At 45.7% G+C, this 20,142-nt stretch overlaps 7 protein-coding genes across 7 annotated transcripts; 4 read left to right on the top strand and 3 right to left on the bottom strand.

Annotated features, from left to right (window-relative positions):
- Positions 1-119: 119 nt before the first annotated feature.
- On the bottom strand, positions 120-1,410 carry TRIVIDRAFT_64887 (uncharacterized protein; the record flags this gene model as incomplete). Its single annotated transcript, XM_014095025.1, has 5 exons — positions 120-266; positions 328-494; positions 771-928; positions 1,124-1,237; positions 1,337-1,410. 5 exons carry the CDS (start codon positions 1,408-1,410, stop codon positions 120-122), a joined length of 660 nt encoding a protein of 219 aa, XP_013950500.1.
- A 905-nt stretch (positions 1,411-2,315) lies between these two features.
- TRIVIDRAFT_39631 (uncharacterized protein) lies at positions 2,316-3,403 on the bottom strand (the record flags this gene model as incomplete). Its single annotated transcript, XM_014095024.1, has 2 exons — positions 2,316-2,989; positions 3,043-3,403. The coding sequence occupies 2 exons, from the start codon at positions 3,401-3,403 to the stop codon at positions 2,316-2,318; spliced, it is 1,035 nt and encodes a 344-aa protein (XP_013950499.1).
- Positions 3,404-3,861: 458 nt separating this feature from the next.
- On the top strand, positions 3,862-4,812 carry TRIVIDRAFT_228224 (uncharacterized protein; the record flags this gene model as incomplete). The annotated part of the gene is made up of 1 exon (XM_014095023.1): positions 3,862-4,812. The coding sequence occupies one exon, from the start codon at positions 3,862-3,864 to the stop codon at positions 4,810-4,812; it is 951 nt and encodes a 316-aa protein (XP_013950498.1).
- A 484-nt stretch (positions 4,813-5,296) lies between these two features.
- TRIVIDRAFT_64889 (uncharacterized protein) lies at positions 5,297-6,799 on the bottom strand (the record flags this gene model as incomplete). The annotated part of the gene is made up of 1 exon (XM_014095022.1): positions 5,297-6,799. The coding sequence occupies one exon, from the start codon at positions 6,797-6,799 to the stop codon at positions 5,297-5,299; it is 1,503 nt and encodes a 500-aa protein (XP_013950497.1).
- A 979-nt stretch (positions 6,800-7,778) lies between these two features.
- On the top strand, positions 7,779-9,274 carry TRIVIDRAFT_196109 (uncharacterized protein; the record flags this gene model as incomplete). The annotated part of the gene is made up of 4 exons (XM_014095021.1): positions 7,779-8,021; positions 8,081-8,203; positions 8,252-8,644; positions 8,744-9,274. The coding sequence occupies 4 exons, from the start codon at positions 7,779-7,781 to the stop codon at positions 9,272-9,274; spliced, it is 1,290 nt and encodes a 429-aa protein (XP_013950496.1).
- A 1,933-nt stretch (positions 9,275-11,207) lies between these two features.
- On the top strand, positions 11,208-12,602 carry TRIVIDRAFT_39366 (uncharacterized protein; the record flags this gene model as incomplete). The annotated part of the gene is made up of 4 exons (XM_014095020.1): positions 11,208-11,496; positions 11,593-11,717; positions 11,778-11,957; positions 12,009-12,602. 4 exons carry the CDS (start codon positions 11,208-11,210, stop codon positions 12,600-12,602), a joined length of 1,188 nt encoding a protein of 395 aa, XP_013950495.1.
- Positions 12,603-14,579: 1,977 nt separating this feature from the next.
- Positions 14,580-19,389, top strand: TRIVIDRAFT_112373 (uncharacterized protein; the record flags this gene model as incomplete). The annotated part of the gene is made up of 7 exons (XM_014095019.1): positions 14,580-14,909; positions 14,983-15,181; positions 15,234-16,358; positions 16,417-17,423; positions 17,497-17,562; positions 17,611-18,933; positions 19,012-19,389. Coding segments are annotated over 7 exons (4,428 nt in total), but the record flags the coding sequence as incomplete, so codon positions are not given.
- Between the last annotated feature and the right edge of the window lie 753 nt (positions 19,390-20,142).

Here is a 20,142-nt window from a genome sequence, read left to right as displayed (position 1 = left end):
CTCCCTAGTTTGCATAGCAAATTTGTCTGTTGCTGAAGGCATGTACATGCTACCACATTGCAGTCGCGGAGCGGACTAGGACTCTCGAGCGCGCTCTCTCCACGGTTAATCAGGAGACCTTAAGAGAGCTCTATCGAAATTGGTAATGTCGTCGGTTGGGACGCAAATTGCCTGATAGATTCTGACTGGCCTACTACTGAGGCACCGGAAAAGGTCGGCTCATGTTCTTTCTCAAACATCTCTTCGTGGTGAAAGATACCCCGGGGCTAATTTGAGTCGTTAAATAATCTGATTACAGCCGAAGTTTAAAGGCGAATGGAGGCATACCATATTTGCAGCAGCGAAATCTTCTTGCAAACCCCATTTATCTTCCGGGAATGGCAGAGCATATTCAAACGGGGATGTGGTCCAGGATATGGAATGCACGTCAGTGACTGAAGATTGACCACTGCTTTTCGGACTTGACGAATTGTCGGATGGCACACTTGCAGGGCCTGAAATATTCTGTGTTGTAGCATTAGAGTGTGGTGACAAATTAATCTGGTCTTCAAGTTGCATGAAGGAACGCTTCCGTGCTTTGCGCGCGTCTCTAGGCCCTTTGCTTCTCGGTCCATTCTTCAGGTTTGATGGTAGTGGTGCTTCTCTGCCTGCTGGCTCCCGTCGAATTAGTGTTGAGCACCGAAGGACTTGCCTGATCAGAATACTTGTCTCACCTGTCGCCGCGCGCTTGTTTTTTGAACCCAAAGGTCGGCCAAGTCGATTCGACATACTAAAGACACATGTTCTGCACGATTCCGTGCATGAATCGCAAGGCAGATATCCGGAGCATCGCACCTTCAGCTGATGACACGCATCGCATGCGGAGCGGAGCCTAGGAGTGACGGGCATGACTGTCGGGGACGCAAAGCCGACGGACTTTACGTGAATCCTACAAAACAATTTTACCAGGGCGGGAAGAAAGCTCTCCCCAATGTCTCCAATGTTGCAGAAATTGACGAACTACAGCAACAAAACGAACTGCAGCAACAAACATTCCGGAGCCCGGAGAGCCCGCTTACGTAGCGAGAGGATAGAATGGTTAAATGGACCAAACACCCAAGCTGCAACAAGAATACCAACATACAAGCGGTCAGATTCCATGCCGCGTGCCCGAACCAATCCGGCCAGATTCCATGCCGAGTGGCCGGCCAATGCTACCCCTCTCCGAGCCGCCCTTCGGCCACTGAAGTGCCATAAACTGCAACCGGTTATTTTACTTTACTTTATTTTCTTTCTCTAAGATCAGGCGGCAGTGAATACTCCAGTCTCGGTAGGGTTTAGCACATGTTAGACGCACAGTACCTTTGCAACCATGTAATTTCGTAAGACGGAGATGACTCCGGTTACACACATTGATAGCGTGTCAAGCATGGGTTAGCGAATGCTTAATTGGCAGCTAATAAACGTCGCTGAGCGTGTTTGATGCGATGCGACGTAGACCTGGTTCTTATGGGAATGCAATGCTACTAAGCACAGTAATCATGGAGATGTCTGTAACAGTGCCAAGGATGCAATTGCGGATCTAGTGCTCCGAAACTGTCAGACTTTGTACCTGCGCACGAATTGATCCGGTTCTTTTGTGCGGAGGAATTGATTGTGCTTCATATCGTACCTACTACCCGCTCGCTTTTTGCACTTATGTATTCCACAAGTAGTAGTTAAGTTCACATTGGAAACATACGCGAGATACTTGGTGCAAATAATTGTTTGGATCTTAAATCCATAGAAATTCGCAGATAATCCTGAATAATCAATGATTCCCAGGTAGCGTAGATATCATATACATATACGAAGTAGTGAGTCGAATCTGCCTGGCAATGGATCGGCATTGTTTCCTTCCTTTGAGAGACTTGATGGCACAAGCTTAAAGTCGCCGATGCCACGTATCAGCTCAAACGCAGTGCCAATGTTACCACCTACCTGTATTGTCTATATAGGTACATTTCTCACACGACTTTCGTCGGTTAATTATGAATCATTTTTGTGGCCATTATGGCTAGCCAAGGGCGGGCCGAGTGCCGAATAAGAAAGTGGTTTGTTTTATTAGGAATGTGAGATACGGCTCTTCGAGGTACAGACCGCTGCTTAAACTTAATCTGGATGACTTGCGGCGGCTATGGCGAAAGAATAGCACAACATCACCTAATTTGCGACAGCTATCAATATATGACTAAAATCTAGAAACTCCTTACGTGTCTACCTAGGTAGTTAGGTTTCAATAGGACCTCAAGGTGGTTTCTCGCCATCGAAAACACCAGGGTTATCAAGTGCAGCCATTAGCTATTTCCGCCTCTATTACAATTGTCAAATACATCCTCTGTATGCTTCCATATTTTCTCTGCCATGGCTGTTCGTCGATACTCTTCCAGTAGGTTTGCATTCTGTTTCTGCACCCGCCCATCCCAATTAAGTAAATAGGCCCCCGAACCTCTACCCCCATTGCTTCCCTCAGCGACATCATTCTTCTCGATCGGTGTGCCGCAGGTAGCTGCGTTTAGAGACTCTGATGGAGGATATCGGTTCGAGGTAGCCATGTATAGATGTCTCTCTCCTGTCTCAGCCAATCCAACTGTCCATGGAGCCAAGAGTTGCCCCGCAACTTTATACGCAGCTCGCAAACAAGTGGGCAACCCTGATCCCAGGTTCGTTTTTACTACACCAGGGGCAGTGTGGACAAATGCCGTTCCTTTCCAAGTCGCAGCAAATCTCTCGAGCATTAAATCCGTCATTACACCACAGTGCGCGCCGCAATTAGAAAGAGAAAAGTTTGTTTTCAGACCGAGATCACTCTCCACCATTCGATTCCCAATTCCGGCACCCAGTACGGTCATGACGCGAGACAACTGAGAAGATGAGGCAGAGCTTGCGAGAAGTGGAAGCAAGTTAGAGATGAAGCGCATGCGGGAGTAGTAGTGAACGGCCATCTTGCGGTCGAGACCCTCGGGGGATTCTGCTCAGGTAGATAGTTAGCATATTTATATTTGAGGCGAAGAGGCGCTGTACCGTTTCGGCCATCCATGGTCAATATTCCGGTCGTTAATACTAGCAGATTCAACCTCGTTTCTTTTCGTAAAATCTCAGAACAGGTTTGGTCAACGTTTGCTATTTCAGACACATCGGCTTGTAAAAATTCCACCTCGCTCGTCTCGCTGACTGCTTGACATTCCTTTACAATACGATTGGCAGCATCTCGGCTTCGACCTATGATGTAAACCCGTGGTGCCACAGCAGCACCCAAGAATGCCTTTAAAATTGACTCTCCGATACCACTTGTGCCACCAACAAATACGGCAAGAAGTCCTGGACCAAGAGTCTTGAGGGTAGCATTGGAGGTGCGGACAGTGTCCAACGAAATACCTTTCATAGCTGTGGTCTTTAGAGATTTCTAACCTATTATTGACAAAGAGAGCGAGGGAAGAAGATAGATATAGACAGCCCCCTGTGTCATCAATATTTCTACATTGAGACTAGGAGTTGGCTCCTATATCTCAAGCGGCCGCTCCGACAATGAAAGCGGCCGCTCCGATAACGATGGCGGCCGCTTCGATACCGAGAGACAATCTGTCTATCAGGGGGCGTACCAACTCTAATTGACTTCGAAGGAATTGGTATTCAGACTAAGTGTAACGAATTTCAGGTAACTATCAGTAAAATGCGGTAAGTGGGCTTTTTGGCACATCGGGACGATGTTTAAATCCGGTTTCCAAACTTCGGTGATAAATGTAACGAGCTATGAACACATACCCAACCTATAAAGGTTCCAGATCGCCCACTTGAATAAGGTGCAGCTCATCAACAAACTTAAAACATATTGAATACAAAATGCCTCTTCACGTCACCCCAACACAAAAAGAAACAATCAGCCCTCAAGCTGCCGAGTTTCTCTCGGCAGCGGAGAGCATCCCAATCGAAGCCATCAACTCAGTAACGCTTACTCGCCAAGTGTTTCAGGCAGCGGAGACTGCTGTAGAAGAAAGCCTCATCGAGAGGTTCAGACTCGAAATACGAGATATCACCATGGGGGACGTTCCTGTCCTTGTTATCAGACCCTCCTCATCAGATCTTAGACATCAAGCGCGAGTTGTCTTTGACATTCACGGAGGAGGCTTCGTTATGGGAACGGCTAGAGAGCGCACAGCCCTCATGATGGCGGGTGAACTTGGCTTGACTGTCTACTCTGTCAATTACAGCCTTTCTCCTGAGGTCAAGTATCCCATTGCCATCGAACAATGTCTTGCTGTCTATCGTGAGATGGTTACCAAGTTTGGTGCCAAAAATATTGTTGGTGTTAGCAGCTCTGCTGGCGGCCAAATTATGTTCTCAACCATTGTGAGGGCGCAGCGTGAAGGTTTTCAACTACCTGCCGCTCTTGCCTTTTACACGCCTAATGTTGACCTCTCGGGGGCTGGGGACTCGAATGTTTTTAATAATGACCGCGACACGATCAGTAACGAAGTTATGGTTGAGGCAATGAATACTCTATACGCTGGCGGAGTGGATCTAAAAGACGAGCTATTATCACCGATCTATGTCAGGCTGGATGGACCTTTGCCACCCACAATCATCAACACTGGTACTAGGGATTTGTTATTAAGCCAGTGTGTCAGATTGTATTGGAAGTTACGGGACGCAGGGGGTAAAACGGAGTTGCTCGTATCAGAGGGTATGTGGCATGGGTTTAATTGGGAATTGGAGCTACCAGAGGCAATCCGGGCGCGAAAGGCCGTATACACTTTTATCCGAAACATTTTAGATGAAATACACGTCTCATAGCCATGAGATGGGCCTCCCTTTTGTCATTAGACCAGCTACTTTTTATGCCATAGTCACTCGAAGAGAACTATATTATAACACCGTAATTAGTTCTGAGATTCCATGGCGATACCCTGGATTAGCTAGGCTGTAACCCTTACCCGAGTAACCTTTCACATGGTATTTACAAGCTTGAGTAACAATCCAAATTTTGAGCAAGCATAGTTTCAGCTATATATATATATTTCGAAGGAGTACCGATGCAGTGGGGCTTACCAACGCTTGTTGAATACTCAAAGATCTACAAATCTCATGAACTTAAAATAGATAGAAAATCTTTAGGATGACACATAAATCAAATTGACAAATCACAGGTATACAGGAAAATTGACAATTTTTTACTAGACATTAGGAGAAGATGAGTGTTATTCCACTTGAGGGCAATCGGATGCTCAGACTCAAAATGTCTCAGTCGCTCAAATTCGGTGCGGATTCCACAGAACCACTAACTCGCATATCCAATAATCAAGCGCTGCAATTCTGCCTCTTGGCGCTTTCCTTCCGTCCAGTCCACATGACCGAAGCCCACTTGCTTCATAATCTTCTCCCAATGAGCAACGGGCGCAAGTGCGTGACGACGCCCATCTTTGAACAACCACCAACCTTCCAGGAGCCCAAAAACGAAGTCCACGAATGGGATTTGTTTCGTCTGCTCTAGAAGTACCAAAAAGCCGTCCGCTCGCAACATACTATGAATATTTTCCAGAGAAACTGGAAGACTCCGCGTTGCGTGGATGCACGCTGTAGAAAGAATTACGTGCTGACTGCGCAATAGCTCCGGGTCGGGTGGTGATTCAACATCGATTACCTGGAACTGCATGAATGGATATTGGCCATATTTTCTTTTAGCTGCGCCCACCAAGGAGGGCGAAATATCTGTCATTGTATAGATGATAGGAACTCCGAGTCGCGCCAGGACGGGGACCACTGTCGATGTTGTACCACCAGTGCCTGCTCCCAGCTCCATAATTCTTAGAGGTTGCCCGTCTTGAGGCATTCTTTTAACGAGCTGTTCTAGGAAATAGGCGAGCTGCTGTATCCAAACGCGATTGATTGGAGATAAGGCATAGAGATCCGAAACACGTTGCCGACCTTGGGCTGTGCCGAAGATAACTCCAATTCCATCTTCCTTGCCAGACAGGCAATTAGCCAGCCTTGGCCCGGTCACCTGTATGAGATTAAACTCGGGCGCATGAGAAGGTTCATCCTGAATTAAGTCTTCAAGTAAGCTCGTCGCTGATTTAGATGGACAATTTTGAGCCGTTCGAACGATTTCGGACCCATTGATTTCTATCAGACGTGCATGTTCGCGGAGCAATTCATAGAAAAGCTGCATGAACTTTTCATACTTTGGTAAGTACGGAACAGGCTTGAGCTTCTCTCCTGGTTTTGCCGTTTTGATGTTACAGCCAAGTTGCTCAAACGCCTCAACCAGATATTCAATGCAGAGCTCCGTTGATCTTGGCATCACTTCGCAACAGTAGTTCCCCATGTGACCATCGACGATGAAGTCATCTGTCAAATTCTTGGTTAAACGGAATGCCTCTTGAACTGCAGAAGTCGGTAGTATATCATTGAAGGCTGAGGACTTTGGGTGCTTTGTACCGGTAAGAGCTCGGTCGGCCGTAGGCTCTATATACGCCTGTTTTCTGGACGACGTATCTTTCTCATTACCATTTGCTGTGTCATTTCTGGTATTGATAACGGCCCAGATATGGTTAACGAGGTCTATGAAATTGCCGGATAATAGGATCTGGTTGCTCTGTATCGTGCGACCAGAAAGGACACTGAGCTTTCGTGCCAGCTCTCTGGCCAGGATTGGGTCGATTCCAAGCTCGTCTAGCTCTGAGTCATCTTTGACTTCGTCCACATCCAATCCAGTAATACCAGAGAAAATTTCACGGATTTTTTCGTGTAAATCTCCATTCTCTGCCTTCTGAGCTGACATTTTTGTCCGGTTTGCTCAAGCTAGTGATAAATTTGACCTGAAAGGGCAAGTACGGCAAAGGACGCGTTTAAGACGGCTCTATGAACTTTGAGCGTTTGGCATAATGGGGCTAACATAGAGCCGGCCCACCAATCTATAGTCTGCTCCCGATAATTTGCTGAATCTACATTTGGGGGTCACTCTTTGCGAATCCTGGTATTTGCCAAAGAAGAGAAGAGAAGAGAATTAAGTCGCCGGCCGTAGGCAGCTTGCATGCATGCAGGGGGTTGATGGGTAAAGAATACGCCGGGTTGTAAAATCACCGATCCACTGGCTGCAACTGTCACAAATTGGGGATGACACTATAACAAACTACATCTTTCCTATTTCGCTGGTCTGTTTTCTTATCACATTATCAAGAATACACAAACATCATCCATAGGACACTTTTAAAGTCAAGTAATACTCCGAACGCCAGTATACTATTATTTTCCGAGACTTGAGCCATACCTATAGAAGACGCAAGTTTATATTCTAAATTGAGAAGTCTCATATGCCAAATAATTACAGTAATCACTTAGATTGATCTGATACCTTTTCCCGTTTAGGCTTTCCTTCATATTCCAATGGGACAGTAACTTTACTAGTAATATACGCATATTTTATAGTGCCAAGAGAAACCATACTTGTATGAAACACCATATGGATCACGCGTTTGTGACCTCCCTAATAACTGTAGCTCTAGTAAACATGAGCATTGGGTTGCAATAGGCACCCACTCGCTCCCGCAGCGGCCCTTTTCTTCTATCATACTTTCTTACCTTAGCTTCCACTTTGGGTTTAATTTTCTTTTCTTTTCTTTTCCCTAAAGTGCTTTGATGCTACACCATCTATTAATGTTCCGGATATGGTTATATGTTAGGTCTATATAATATGAGGAGCAAGAATCTATGCATCCTGGATATCTACATACTGTGTTTTTGATTCAATGTCTATTAGCATGAACCAACCAGATCTAACGCTCGAGAGCCTTGCCGCTCGTGTTCTTAATTTGACAACTGTGCTAACCACAGCTCTGCAAGAGCGAAACAGTCCCCAGCCATCATTCTCCCAAGATGCTCCCGACTTCCTTTCACCTGCTCCAGAGGTGCAAGGTCCGCGATTGCAGCTCATCGAAACTTTGACAAAGATGCTGCATCTAGCTACTGGACCAACTGAATACTTGCTTCACCAGTGTCTCTTGGTGAGCTTTCTATCTTCGTAGATTCCTTAGGCTTTCATGACAGCTTATGTCTCCTCAAGCCTAATGCCGACGGCCTGATAGTGGACTTTCTCAACCGGTTCGATATCTGGCATCTTGTTCCACTAAACGGTTCTGCCAGTTATGCCGACATTGCCACTGCAATTCAGCTTCCTGAAGTGACTGTCCGTTGATTCTTGAAACAAGCGCTCACTATGTTCTTCTTCCTTGAGGAAACACCTGGGTCAGATCGCATCATTCACTCCGCAGCATCCGCATACGTCGCTCGTGACGCTGCTAGGAGTGCATTCATAGGGCACTGTATGGAAGATGTGCGTCCCGCTGCTGCAGTCGGAGTAGATGCTCTTCAGAAATTTTACCTCGGGCTCAAAGAACATAGCGAGGAACAAGAGCATTGTCCCACATATTTGGCCAGCGACAGGGGGAAAGTCCGCGGAACATCCTACTGGGAGTTCGCCGAGACGTATGAAGAGCCAGGGAAGCCGAAAGGATATCGTGCCGAGCGGTTTGCCTTGGCCATGAAGGCATTATCTCAGACGCAACTGACGGCCCAGGTACTCGACAAATTTGACTGGGAGAGTCTCGGAGATGCGACTGTGGTAGATGTATGTCGAGAAGCCGATACTTCTTTCTCCTCCATCTCTTCATTCGGTTATTGTAAAAACATGACGATGGTGTGCTTGCTAATTAACATACTTTCGCAGGTTGGCGGATCGACCGGACACATTAGTCTTCTTCTTGCTAAAGCACACCCTCGGCTCAAGATGATTGTTCAAGACTTTCCAGAGGTCGAAACCAGTTTCAATGAAGCAATAGCTTCGTCAGAATACGCATCACGCATCTCATTTCATGCATACAACTTTTTCGAACCACAAACTCTCACAGCCAACGCCTATCTATTCAAGTCCATCTTCCATGATTGGTCAGACAAATACGTAGTACAGATTCTGAGGAACTTGCTTCCGGTGCTCAAGTCCGGAGTGCATATCATCATATTTGACAATATTATTCCCCCGGATCATGATGAGCACGGCAAACCGGTAGTACCGCTCCCAACTCGAAGACTTCTTGGGGCAGTTGATTTACAGATGTTTGTAAATCACAATTCGAAAGAGCGCAAGGCATCAGACTGGACTGAAGTTGTCAAGCGGGCTGATAGTCGCTTCGAGCTGATGGGGTTCTATACTGTAGTTGGATCACCAATGGGAATTGTCGATGTTGTCTTCAATACATAGCACAAGATAAATACTGACATCATATAATTTCGGCGTGTTGTACATAACCCTCACATCGACTTATATCTACTAGATCTTGTAGCTATTTGTATAAACTATAATTTCTTTTGAGTCAATGTATATTTGAGCAATGGAATTATATATCTTGCCAGCGCTTTCCCCCTTCTGCCTGCGACGCTATCTCATTACGTTCTGGAGATGGTCTCGTATCGATTGTGCAATATTAGGTAGTTATTATAGCGTCACGAGGTATGTAGATATCCCAAGTCTGTTTCATCACCTTCACATTTACTTGAATGGTCATCTCTTGAATGGCCATCTATTCAATGTTTTCATGGGTTTTATTTATGGAACGCGGCTATTAGCCAGAGATCCAGATTTTGGGAGCACATAGTACATCTGAAGGCATTGTGGGCGACCATTCTTCAACTGGGGATACGATAAAACTTCGTGCACGTTATTCAACTCTTCTTCACATTTAAGGCAAGCCTCAAAACTGTAATGAAAAGAAAAATGCCTGTCAGACGTCCATCGACAACCACCCAACCAATGCGCCCAAGGGCAGACCATCGATAGGGTCGAGATCATCAAGAGAAAAACAACTCTCTATACAGCAGAGGCACAGGGCTTCTACCGCCATCCTTCCGGATGGTACGAGAGGACCAGAAAATATTCACTCTTGGATGTCGAGGATATACAGTCATCAACCAGGGTGGATTCGATGGCTCTTTTGGGAACCAAAGCAAGAGACGAATACTATAGAAATGATTCTCCTGTGGAAATTCGTTAGCACAACTGCGATAGTAACATCCATCAGTTAGGGGTGCACTTACTGAAGTATTGTCGACGTAAAGAAGAAAAGGAAAAAAAGAGATCGAAAAGCCCGTCGACGACGCGAAATTTTATATCTTGCGCAGGATAGGTGGGTCTCCAATCTCGGCCCGAAATATTCCGTGTCCAATTCGAGGCCAGTCATAAGTTACGTAATCCTACGATTTCGTGTACAAGTACAGGGTAGCAGTCACCTAGCATGTTGGCAAAGAACAAAGAGTGATAAAAAAACCTTCTTGAGTGTGCAGCATTGCGATGAAGTGTTCTGTCAGCCCTAATTGACAGGATATCTATGATAGACAAATCTCAACGTAGGGTGTGAGCCCCAGACTATGACACCGTATAATAGGTAGGTGGCCAAGTTTCTGAATTTTTAGTATTGGTAGGTATCTTACCTTTGTACCTAGGCACCTAGCTACCTTACCTCTAGTACTTATCGCACTATCCCGAATCCTCGGAGGGGAAAATGCGATTACCGCTAGTTAAGATTAAAAAGTTTAATTCCGCAGCAGCCCATCAATCTTAAGAGTAAAATAGTGATACAAGACACTGCCCAAAATCCAGAGTGCGGAGCATGGCGGGTGGAGTTGTCCGACTCTCTAGCGGAGCGGCGGACAAGATGGAGACACAACCCAGAAGGATGAATTCTTGATGCCGTCTTGGTCAGCTTAGGCCCAGGCATAACGCCTCTTGATTGGCCTAGTACTTCAAGGGTAGGATTCGGCGACGGTGCGATTAGTCATTTGGCCTGCTACAGCTTGATTCGTTTTCGCTCTCGCTCCGCTTAATTAGTCCTCACAACAAGGGCGCAAGGAAGCTTCACTTGAATTGGGCATTTTAAGTGTATCTGGTGCTTCGTGAGTGCTACTTCGAGTATTGTGCAAAGTCCGCCCGAATGGAAACGCGGGCAAACTTCGTTTCCGGTTTCATACAGATGGAAATTGGAGATTGGATGATAATTGCATTTCTGTTGCTGGCGAAGCGCATATATATATGTTCTATAAGCAATCAATTTATTCGAATGGCCGCAATTTCTTGCCCATAAAGACAATAACAAACCTCTCTTCGCTCTCAATTTCTTTGCCACCTAAATATTGTCCTGATGTCTTCCATCCCTACCATTGAAAACCGCACCGCCTTGGTGTTTGGAGCTTCCGGTATCACTGGATGGGCCATTTTGCGCGAGGCCCTGCAGTATCCCACCGCCACGGCATTTCATCGTGTTATTGGCCTCACAAATCGACAGCTTGATCGATCAACATCTTTTCTTCCTGAAGATAGCCGCCTCATACTTGCTCATGGCATTGATCTCACCAGGAGCATTGACGATGTGGTGGCTAAGCTGGAGAATATTGAAGGCATCAAAGACGTGACTGATGTGTATTTTGCTGGTATGATTTAATCATTGAAAAAAAAAAAAAAAAAAAAAATTACATTGAACGAACGAAATCTGAAGTTGTTTTTAGCATATATTCAGCCTCCTGGAGCTTCAGATTTCGAAGGTTTTGACATCCTCAAAGAGGTTAACGTTCGCATACTTGAAACGGCAGTTCAGGCAATTGAGCGAGTTAGTCCAAAATTGCGGTTTTGGACTTTGCAAACCGGTGGCAAGGTTGGTCACACATATTTAGCGCCAAATTATTACAGTATATACTAAGTCTCCATTCCAAAGGCATACGGGTATGTGCATGTACCCCAGCTAGGATTCCCCAAAGTCCCTGCCAAGGAGACAGACCCGCGCATTCCTCAGCCATACGAGAATCAAGTCTTCTATTATGCTCAGTATGATGCACTCCAGAATCTTTCTGCAGGAAAGAAGTGGCGCTTTGCAGAGATTCGCCCAGATTTAGTGGTAAGTCTCCGCTATAACTGATGACGATTGCGTTTGACTGATGGAATTTAGATTGGCTTTGTACCCGGTGGAGGTAGCGCGATGAACTATGTCCAGGCTCTGGGTATTTTCCTCAGCTTTTATGCATACCATGAGACAGATTCTTTGGGAACAAGGAAGCCTGTTCCGTACCCCGGTCCTCTGGCTGTTTACAACAGCTACTACACCGAAGTTGGGCAAACGACACTGGCTAGAGCACACATCTTTGCGTCTAACTTGAAAGGTGCATCAAATGGTGAGATTTACAACGTTGGCGATTCTCCAGTCACTAGAGGAAATAACTGGGCTGAAAAATGGGCGTCAATTTGTGACATGTTTGGCCTTGAAGGCGTTGCCCCCGAGGAAGCGCCTAGTCTTGGCGTCGCCGCATACATGTCGCAGCATCGCGATGAATGGGAGAGCTTTGAGACTAAGTATGGTTTGAAGCTGGGCATTATTGAGAAGACCAGCTGGGAATTCATGGATGTACTCACATCGCTGCCCGTATTTGACCGGCAGTATGACTTGACTAAGTTTGAGGCCATGGGATTTCCGAGAAGCTCGGATGTGTTGAAGAACTACACAGAGGCCTTTGATCTGATGAGGGCAGCTAAGATGATCCCATAGTTATACATTCAGAGTGCGCAGCTATTTTCATCGAAATCACTAAAGATTCTTATTGCAATGGAGTTTTCTTTAAGTGATGAAGACATTCATGTAGCTGGATTGTTGTCCCGCCGATAGCCGCATTATGCCTTAAGAATACCACTACTGAGTGCAGAATACCTCTTTTAGAGATTGGCGTACTTATGGAGAGCATAGTTGGTCAACATCATAGGCGCAATAAGCAAAGACTTTTTCTTTTCTTTTCTTTTGGGTGAATACTTGACTGCTTACTACGACGAGTCGGCTATAAAGTAAAAAAACAATGCTTCATAGGTGATAGGCCGTACATCAACCATGCATTAAGACAAATGAGACCAAGGAATGAAAGCACCATTTGTAGAATTCATGGATACGATATCATTCATAGGGATAGTTGTTAGTTTACAGAAGATCCGCTTGCTTGCTCAAATATATACGTCCGTTTATACGTAGCAAGTGTGTGGCAGAAATACCCATGTTTCTCATTCCGCATATGGAAATTATGTCCGGATGTAGAATGGTTGCAAACACATACAAGGCACAGAGAGAGTAAATTAGGTGATCTGATCATTGATACCTTTATATTAAAGAATGGCATAAGTTCCCATGTCGCCATGTCATGTTTTCATGTTGCGCCGTCAGCATTTGACAACTACTCAGAAGCATTCGGCGTTTTAACTTTAATCTATGGAAAAAACTCTCGTGAACATTGGCGATTCGTCTTGAATTGCTGCAGCCTCCATGCAGCAAATTGAAGCAACTTATATGAAACATTCAGTCATTACAAAAAATGCCGTTTTCAGAGTGTAAGAGCTGAATCCATGTGGCTTGAACCGCATGGGACGAATGCCACCATCTTCCACCCAGTCACGACTCACTGGAGCCTTGACTTGAGTTTACCATACTTGCCAGGCTGCCTTTCTCCTGACGTTGCATTGGGGGCTGTTAGATTCGGTTGCTTTTGTTTGATTCGGTTACAGACTTGGCCAACACTTGGGAAACGCCACCTCTGATCCATCACGATCCCGTATTTGTTTAGTGCTTGCGTCAGAAGCGAATCACTGGTAGACAACTCACGAATCTTTAGACCACTTTGGGATCGCCTTCATTTTACAGACTCCACTGCGTGATTCCGCCTCAGCCCCCATCTCCGCCAAGTTGACTATTGATCCAATGAGAGCACAAGAAGACATATAAGAATAGCAACGAGCAGCCACTGGATGAGAACGGCGTTATCCCATGCATTTGGTTTAATAATCCCTCGTTTGGTAAGCTGTTAGCTGCGGGGTTCCTGGTTCCCATTAGTGTGGCCTTTACTCGTGTCGCGAGCGCACTAAAAGCGTAGTGTAAATTCGCTGCTGGACTTGTTTAATTTTCCTGAAGTACTCCCAACGATGGGCATTCCGTAATCTCCATCATAATATAACCTCTATAGCAGTTACTTCTCTGCATGTTGAGGAACAGATGGTTATCGCCCTAGTTCGCTGGGAAGTCATTGCGGCGTCCAAGGCTCAGGCTACCGGATGAAAGATATTGTCCCTTGCTGCCTCCACGCTAAGCGTAGGAGGGGCTGCTGCTGAGCTGCATGATCAGTCGACGGGCGACGAACAGGGGATCATGCGGCCATGGATGCAGAGAGGGATGCCACAAACGAGCATGATAGGTTCAACCACATTTCCTGTTGTCTTGTGGAGCTGACCATAGGGCTGAGTGAAGTCTAACTGTAACCAAATGGGGTACCACTACCAATGGAATGGCATTGCTTAGAACGATTTAAGAAGAGTTTGGGACCCCAGATATCTCTATTTTCCCCCCTCCGAAGTTGCAGCTGCTTCATGCCTACAAATAGAAAGAAAAATTACATGTAGCTTTGCTCATCCCGGTTCTACCTTTCCCTTGCTTAGTTCTAATTAACTCTCCTCTACGCCCCTCTTCGGCACCATGGCGTCCAATGGAGGGGAGAAGAAAATAGTGCCAGAAGATCTAGAGAGCGATAATCGAGATGTTGCCGACTTGTGGAAGCAGGCTCTTCAGCAGTACAGAGGTATCGTGGGCTTCGACTTGCAGCCCAAATTCAACAATGTTCAGGCTATGATAGATTTCGGCACGAATGAAATGAATGCTTTTCACAAATTTCGGCACAACAGCAAAAAGGTTGACAAACTCCGTAGCCTTTTTGCTGCTAACATCGATTACATTGAGAAAGGCGCTCAACAGCTCATCAGCGCTGCCGTTCCTGCATTTCCTCCGGCGGCTGCTATTGGCACGGCCATAACATATCTTCTTTCTGTGAGATTTATTCCCAGATATTGCTCTGTAATAGAAATCCTTCCTAGGCTAACCCTGTGTCGTACCTCATTAGGCTTGTAAACAAGTCTCAGCAGACTACGATGTGGTCGTTGTGTTCTTCGACGATATGAATAGCTTTTTAGAGCGTGTTGTCATCTTGGAGACTCGTCTTCCATCGCATAAAGCCTACCAGAACTGTCTCATGGACGTCTTTACGTCCTTCTTGACCTTGACTGGCTATGCGCACAAGTACATAGAACTTGGCCGATTTAGTGAGTCTCATTAGCTTTTGATTGAAATCGACTCTACTCACATGACTTGCAGAGAAATGGATCACCAATTTGATTGGAGGCGAAGATAGCGATTTGGGTGGTGCCCGAAAAAAGATGGATAAAGATCTCACCCGGCTGCAAAATGCTACCGAGTTTGCCATCCTGGGCAACAGCGAAGAACTTAAAAAAATGAATGCTGAGCTACAGAACAATCAGGTAGCACACACCAGAATGCTTGAGGAGCAGAAAGAAATCATGTTCTCTATTAGTCAAGATACTGGGAGTATTCGCAGCGACGTCGCGAAGCTGCTAAAGGCGTTTACGGAGCAGAACGCAAAGCACGACCACAAAGGGAAGCCATCGACTCAGGATGCGGGGAAACCAGCATCCGCTAATCGAGTGCGAAACAGAATGCCAGATGTCGAAGGAGATGGCCATGAATACACTATCCTGAAGGAGACTCTGATCCCAGACACTTGTACATGGGTCTTTTCCCAGCAAGAATGGGAAGACTGGATAAAACAGGATGAAGATGTCACTGTACTGAAGCCAGTTCTTGCTTTAACAGGACAACCTGGTACTGGTAAGAGTCATCTAGCTGCGTCGATGCACGACAAGCTCAGCACGTTCGCTAGGGACGACTCCACCCAACGCACCTGCGTCGCGCACTTTTACTTCCGAGAGCAACATAAAGATTTAAATTTATTCCGAAGCGGAGTAATTACTACTATCAACCAGGTAGTTGAGCAGAGTGTGCCACTCTGCGAGAGGATCAACGCAGAAATGGTCCGTGACGAGGTTTTTTATAATGTCTTTGAATGGAAGGACTTACTGCTCAAAATCCTCGGGCCAGCCTTCAGCAAGGACTCTCCAAACCGTCTTTTCGTCTTATTTGATGGGCTGGATGAACTTTTAGATTTCCCTCAATTTCTTGAATTCGTGAAACTCGTCAGAGAGGAGAAGTTCAGAATATCGATTGTTGTGACGTCTCGTCCCGACCTTCTGCAGAAACTATCAGAGCAGGCCGAGGTTGACACTATTGAAGTCACAAAAGAGAAGCAATTGCAGGACTTCAAGACACTCATATGGCATCGGATCAACGATTTGAGCTATCTCAAGAAATTTACACGTTACGTCCAGCAGAGAATTGCAGAGAAGGTGGAAGAGGCGTCACCTAGTGAGTTGGAATCTTGAAACACTGTGAAAAAAAGTAACTGACATATCTATGTCGTAAGACCTATTATATGCTGAGCATATGCTGAAGAGACTCAATGCACTCGGCCGTGAAGGCGCTGCTCTTCAGGTGCTTGCGCGTCCAATGCCAGAGACTTTGCACGGCGTATACGAGATCATGTTGGACGAATGCCAGCGCCGAATGCCCGCTGCCCGCCAACAAATTGCTTCCAAGCTGCTCCATTGGATTGCCTTCTCATATCGTGTCCTGAGCCTCGACGAAGTAACCTCGCTGCTGGTCTATCTATCTAAAGATGACAGCTTTACTCTTGAGGAAATTCCTGAAGTTGCATCCAAGTTTCTCCAAATTGGAGACCCCGCCTTTGAAGCTCAATCACGAGAAATGGCTCACCGAGATACTTCTACCGGCTCGATTGAAGACCTTGAAAAGGCAGAAACAGCATCTGATAACCAGGATGGCAACTACAATGATGGCGCTCTACCTGTCAAGTTCAAAGAGAGGTCAATGCGTGCGTTCTTCAGGGACGCCTCCGATGTGAACTCCGAATGGCATTTGAAAGCATCAGAAGCACATCGTCAGATATTTTTGGCCGGTGTTGATCTCGTCAAGCCGGAACCTCTGGGACCAGGCCACTCGATTAAGGAAGGTCTACGTCTGTACTCCGCCTATCGTCTCCTCTCGCATTTCGTCGAGCTCAAGTTGGATGAGTATACATCTCAAGAGAAAGCAGAGGTTATGGAAGGGCTAGCCATGGCGCTTTCACACACCGATTTTGCAGAAACACTCAGTCGCACGGGAATGTCATATACGAGAGGTCTCAAGAGTCTGGTGAATGGCAGAGTTGCGCTCTGGGCTGAATCTCTCAAAGCACCGGAGATTTCATCCCTTTTGAGCCCTGATGCAGCTGCATGGTGGGCGGATGTGGCCATTGATTCTCGAAGATGCAGATATGGGATGATAAGAGGGTATGTTAGCCGCATATATGCTGCAGCTAATCTTGAAGAAGCATTGAGTGCCTATAAGCTGCTCTATGGACTTTTGGGTGTTGTAAGTTTTGGCCCACTACATTCTCTTTCTTCACGTTGGAAACTAAAGAAACTCTAAACTGACGATGTTATAGTCTGGACTCGACGAACTCCTTATCGACAAAGCCAAAACTAATTTTCCGGATGAGGTTTCAGCACCAGTAAATATAGCTACTGATCCACCTACTAGCGATAATGGAAATGCCGAGAATCAAGCAACGGAAGAACTCGGGGAAGAAAAGAGTTCACTGGGTTTACCTGGTATCTTCAGCGATCTTGAGATGGACGGAACGGCTTACCGAGCTGTGGGGGAGCTCTTTTTCCACTATGGCCATTACAAAGCGGCGGATTTGATGTGCGACAAGGCATACGCCCTTTGCCACTCCGATGACAATAATGTGGAGAAGTTCAAGATATCGGTTCTGCACTCCAAGGTTCTGTTGAAGCTACATGACAAAGACAAGGCTTTCGAAACAATTTTGGAGTGTGTCAAGGATATTGAAATAATCGATGTGCCTACACCTTTAAAGCGTTTAGCTCTCTTGGCAAAGGCGGAAGTTGAAACAAAACTGAAGATGTGGCAAGCGGCAGCCGAATCCTACACCAAAGCAAAAGCGATCGATCCCACAGGGCTTACTACTGGAGATGCCCTGGTTAAAGAAATTGGGCTCTTCGAGAAGGTAGCCGATTACGCTGGATACTTTCGAACATTGAAGAGTTGGAGTCCTATTGATAGGCTAACTTGGATGGCATGGAATTATTGCGATGAGGGCTATGAGCGACATGACAGGCTTCGCTCTCTTGCAATCAAGGAGGGAGAAGCTGATTTTCTCATTGAAGCCTATAAAAATGCCATCCAATTTCTTGATCGACTGAACTCTGGAGCCCCATTGCGTCTTGAGCTGGCGCTGACCTATTTCAGGGCGACAGGGGACCTCGAGAATGCTCGCAAATCTTTAGACGAAATATTTAGCAGCACTTCTGGCGGATATCCGTATTCCATTACAGACGAACAACCACAAACAATGCTCCAAAGGGTTGTTGATGTCATGTCTGACGTTTTGTACGAAATTTTCCGCGGCTCTCGTGATCCCAAGGTCAAATTAGAGGCTCTTGATGCACTTAAAGGCATAATGGATAGGCCGCTCTCTTTATCTGTGCCTATCTACACAAGTCTAGACCTGGTTCATCGTCGCATCGTTATTGCGTCAATGTGTTTGAAGATGGGTCAAGGAAGCGAGTTCCAAGAGCGACTCCAGAGTGTCCTCGATGATTGCTTCGCCGGTCTAAGCGATAAAGTCTCTTGGAATGATGGCCAAAATTTGGAAAAGCTGGGCCATGCTCTTATGCTGCTGAGCAAATCTATTCCTGATGGGCAAGACATTCAGCGATATGCGCGAATTGTGATTTCAGCCATGTTTTCTAAGATCACTACCGCTTCAGATGATGAAGACGAACTAGAGTCTGGATCGGATGAATCAGAAGATGATGATAATAGCGACGATGAAGATGATGCACTACCTGAAGGAGTGGTGGCTCTTGGTAGAGTTGGCACATTTGAAGGGATGGCGGCGTTTGAAACCATGGATAGCATTAGGAGTGGAAAGAAGTCAGCACCGAAAGATGAGGGAGACCTTGGTAATCCCGACGTCGTTGTATACAGCTGCGATGGAGGCATATGCACCCCCGTAGCTGGGTACGCCTGGTGGGGAGATTCTGTGGTACACTACTGCACAGAATGTTCAACAACATTGGTGTGTGAAATCTGCTACAACGCCAGACATTATCCCGAGAAGGTAGGATCGCCAAATGTGATGCACTTTTGCGATAAGAGGCATAACTATATCAAGTTGCCCGTGGAGGGTTGGCGAGGTATCAAGGATGGCATTATGAGGGTGGATGGAGAAGTGCCAGTTAAGTTTGAAAGCTTTCTGAATCGCTTGCAGAATGAGATTTGCAAAGATGCCTGGGACCGGTTCTGGACTGGGGCCTGACGAGATATGAGAGATGAGTCATGAGACATTTTCGGCAATTTTCATATGCTATGTACAGTGTATTGGGTTATGCAATGTATGGCAAATACAAATAGGGATGTCTTATCAAGCATACCCCTAGGCTTAACGAGCAAACCCCTTCCACGCTACAGTAATGGCCTATACTTCGCTCTTTATTTTCTTTTTTATATATCTTAGTGATATATAAGCTAAAAATAAAATTAAAAAAACAATTATATAGAGAATTTTTTAAATTCTTTTATTCTTTTTTAAAAATACTAGTTAGTGTTAGGGTTAGTGGTTAGGTTAGGGTTAATGGTTAGTATTAGATGTATACATTAAAAGGGTTAGTTAGGTAGGTTGTAGGTTTTTATTGCTGTTTGTAGTAAAAGGGTATGCTCGTTAAGCCTAGGGGTATGCTTGATAAGACGTCCCTACAAATACCGCTCAAGGTTTTCTCTGCTTGTAATTGGGTTAGTCTGCCAAGGGCGTTTGGCTGGTAGCCCGAACCTATCCGATCAATTGAACTATTTCAGATGGATCAACACTCTTCTCGTCGCTGAAGACCTCAAATGGCCGTTGTAATGCGACGCTATAATTCTTTCAGTATGGATGTACCACTACATAACTCATTGTTCCTTTCAACAAATGAACATATGTAGATGCGACACTGGTGGTCACCACATTATTGAGACTTGTTTCATATATATACCACATAATATATTTTGGCCCCTGAGTACGCTAATG

This window comes from Trichoderma virens (assembly GCF_000170995.1).
Source record: "Trichoderma virens Gv29-8 chromosome Unknown TRIVIscaffold_91, whole genome shotgun sequence".
In the NCBI taxonomy this organism is placed as follows: Eukaryota; Fungi; Ascomycota; class Sordariomycetes; order Hypocreales; family Hypocreaceae; genus Trichoderma; species Trichoderma virens.
The sequence above is the reverse complement of the archived record's forward strand: the minus strand, read 5'-3'. Positions and strand labels throughout refer to the sequence as shown.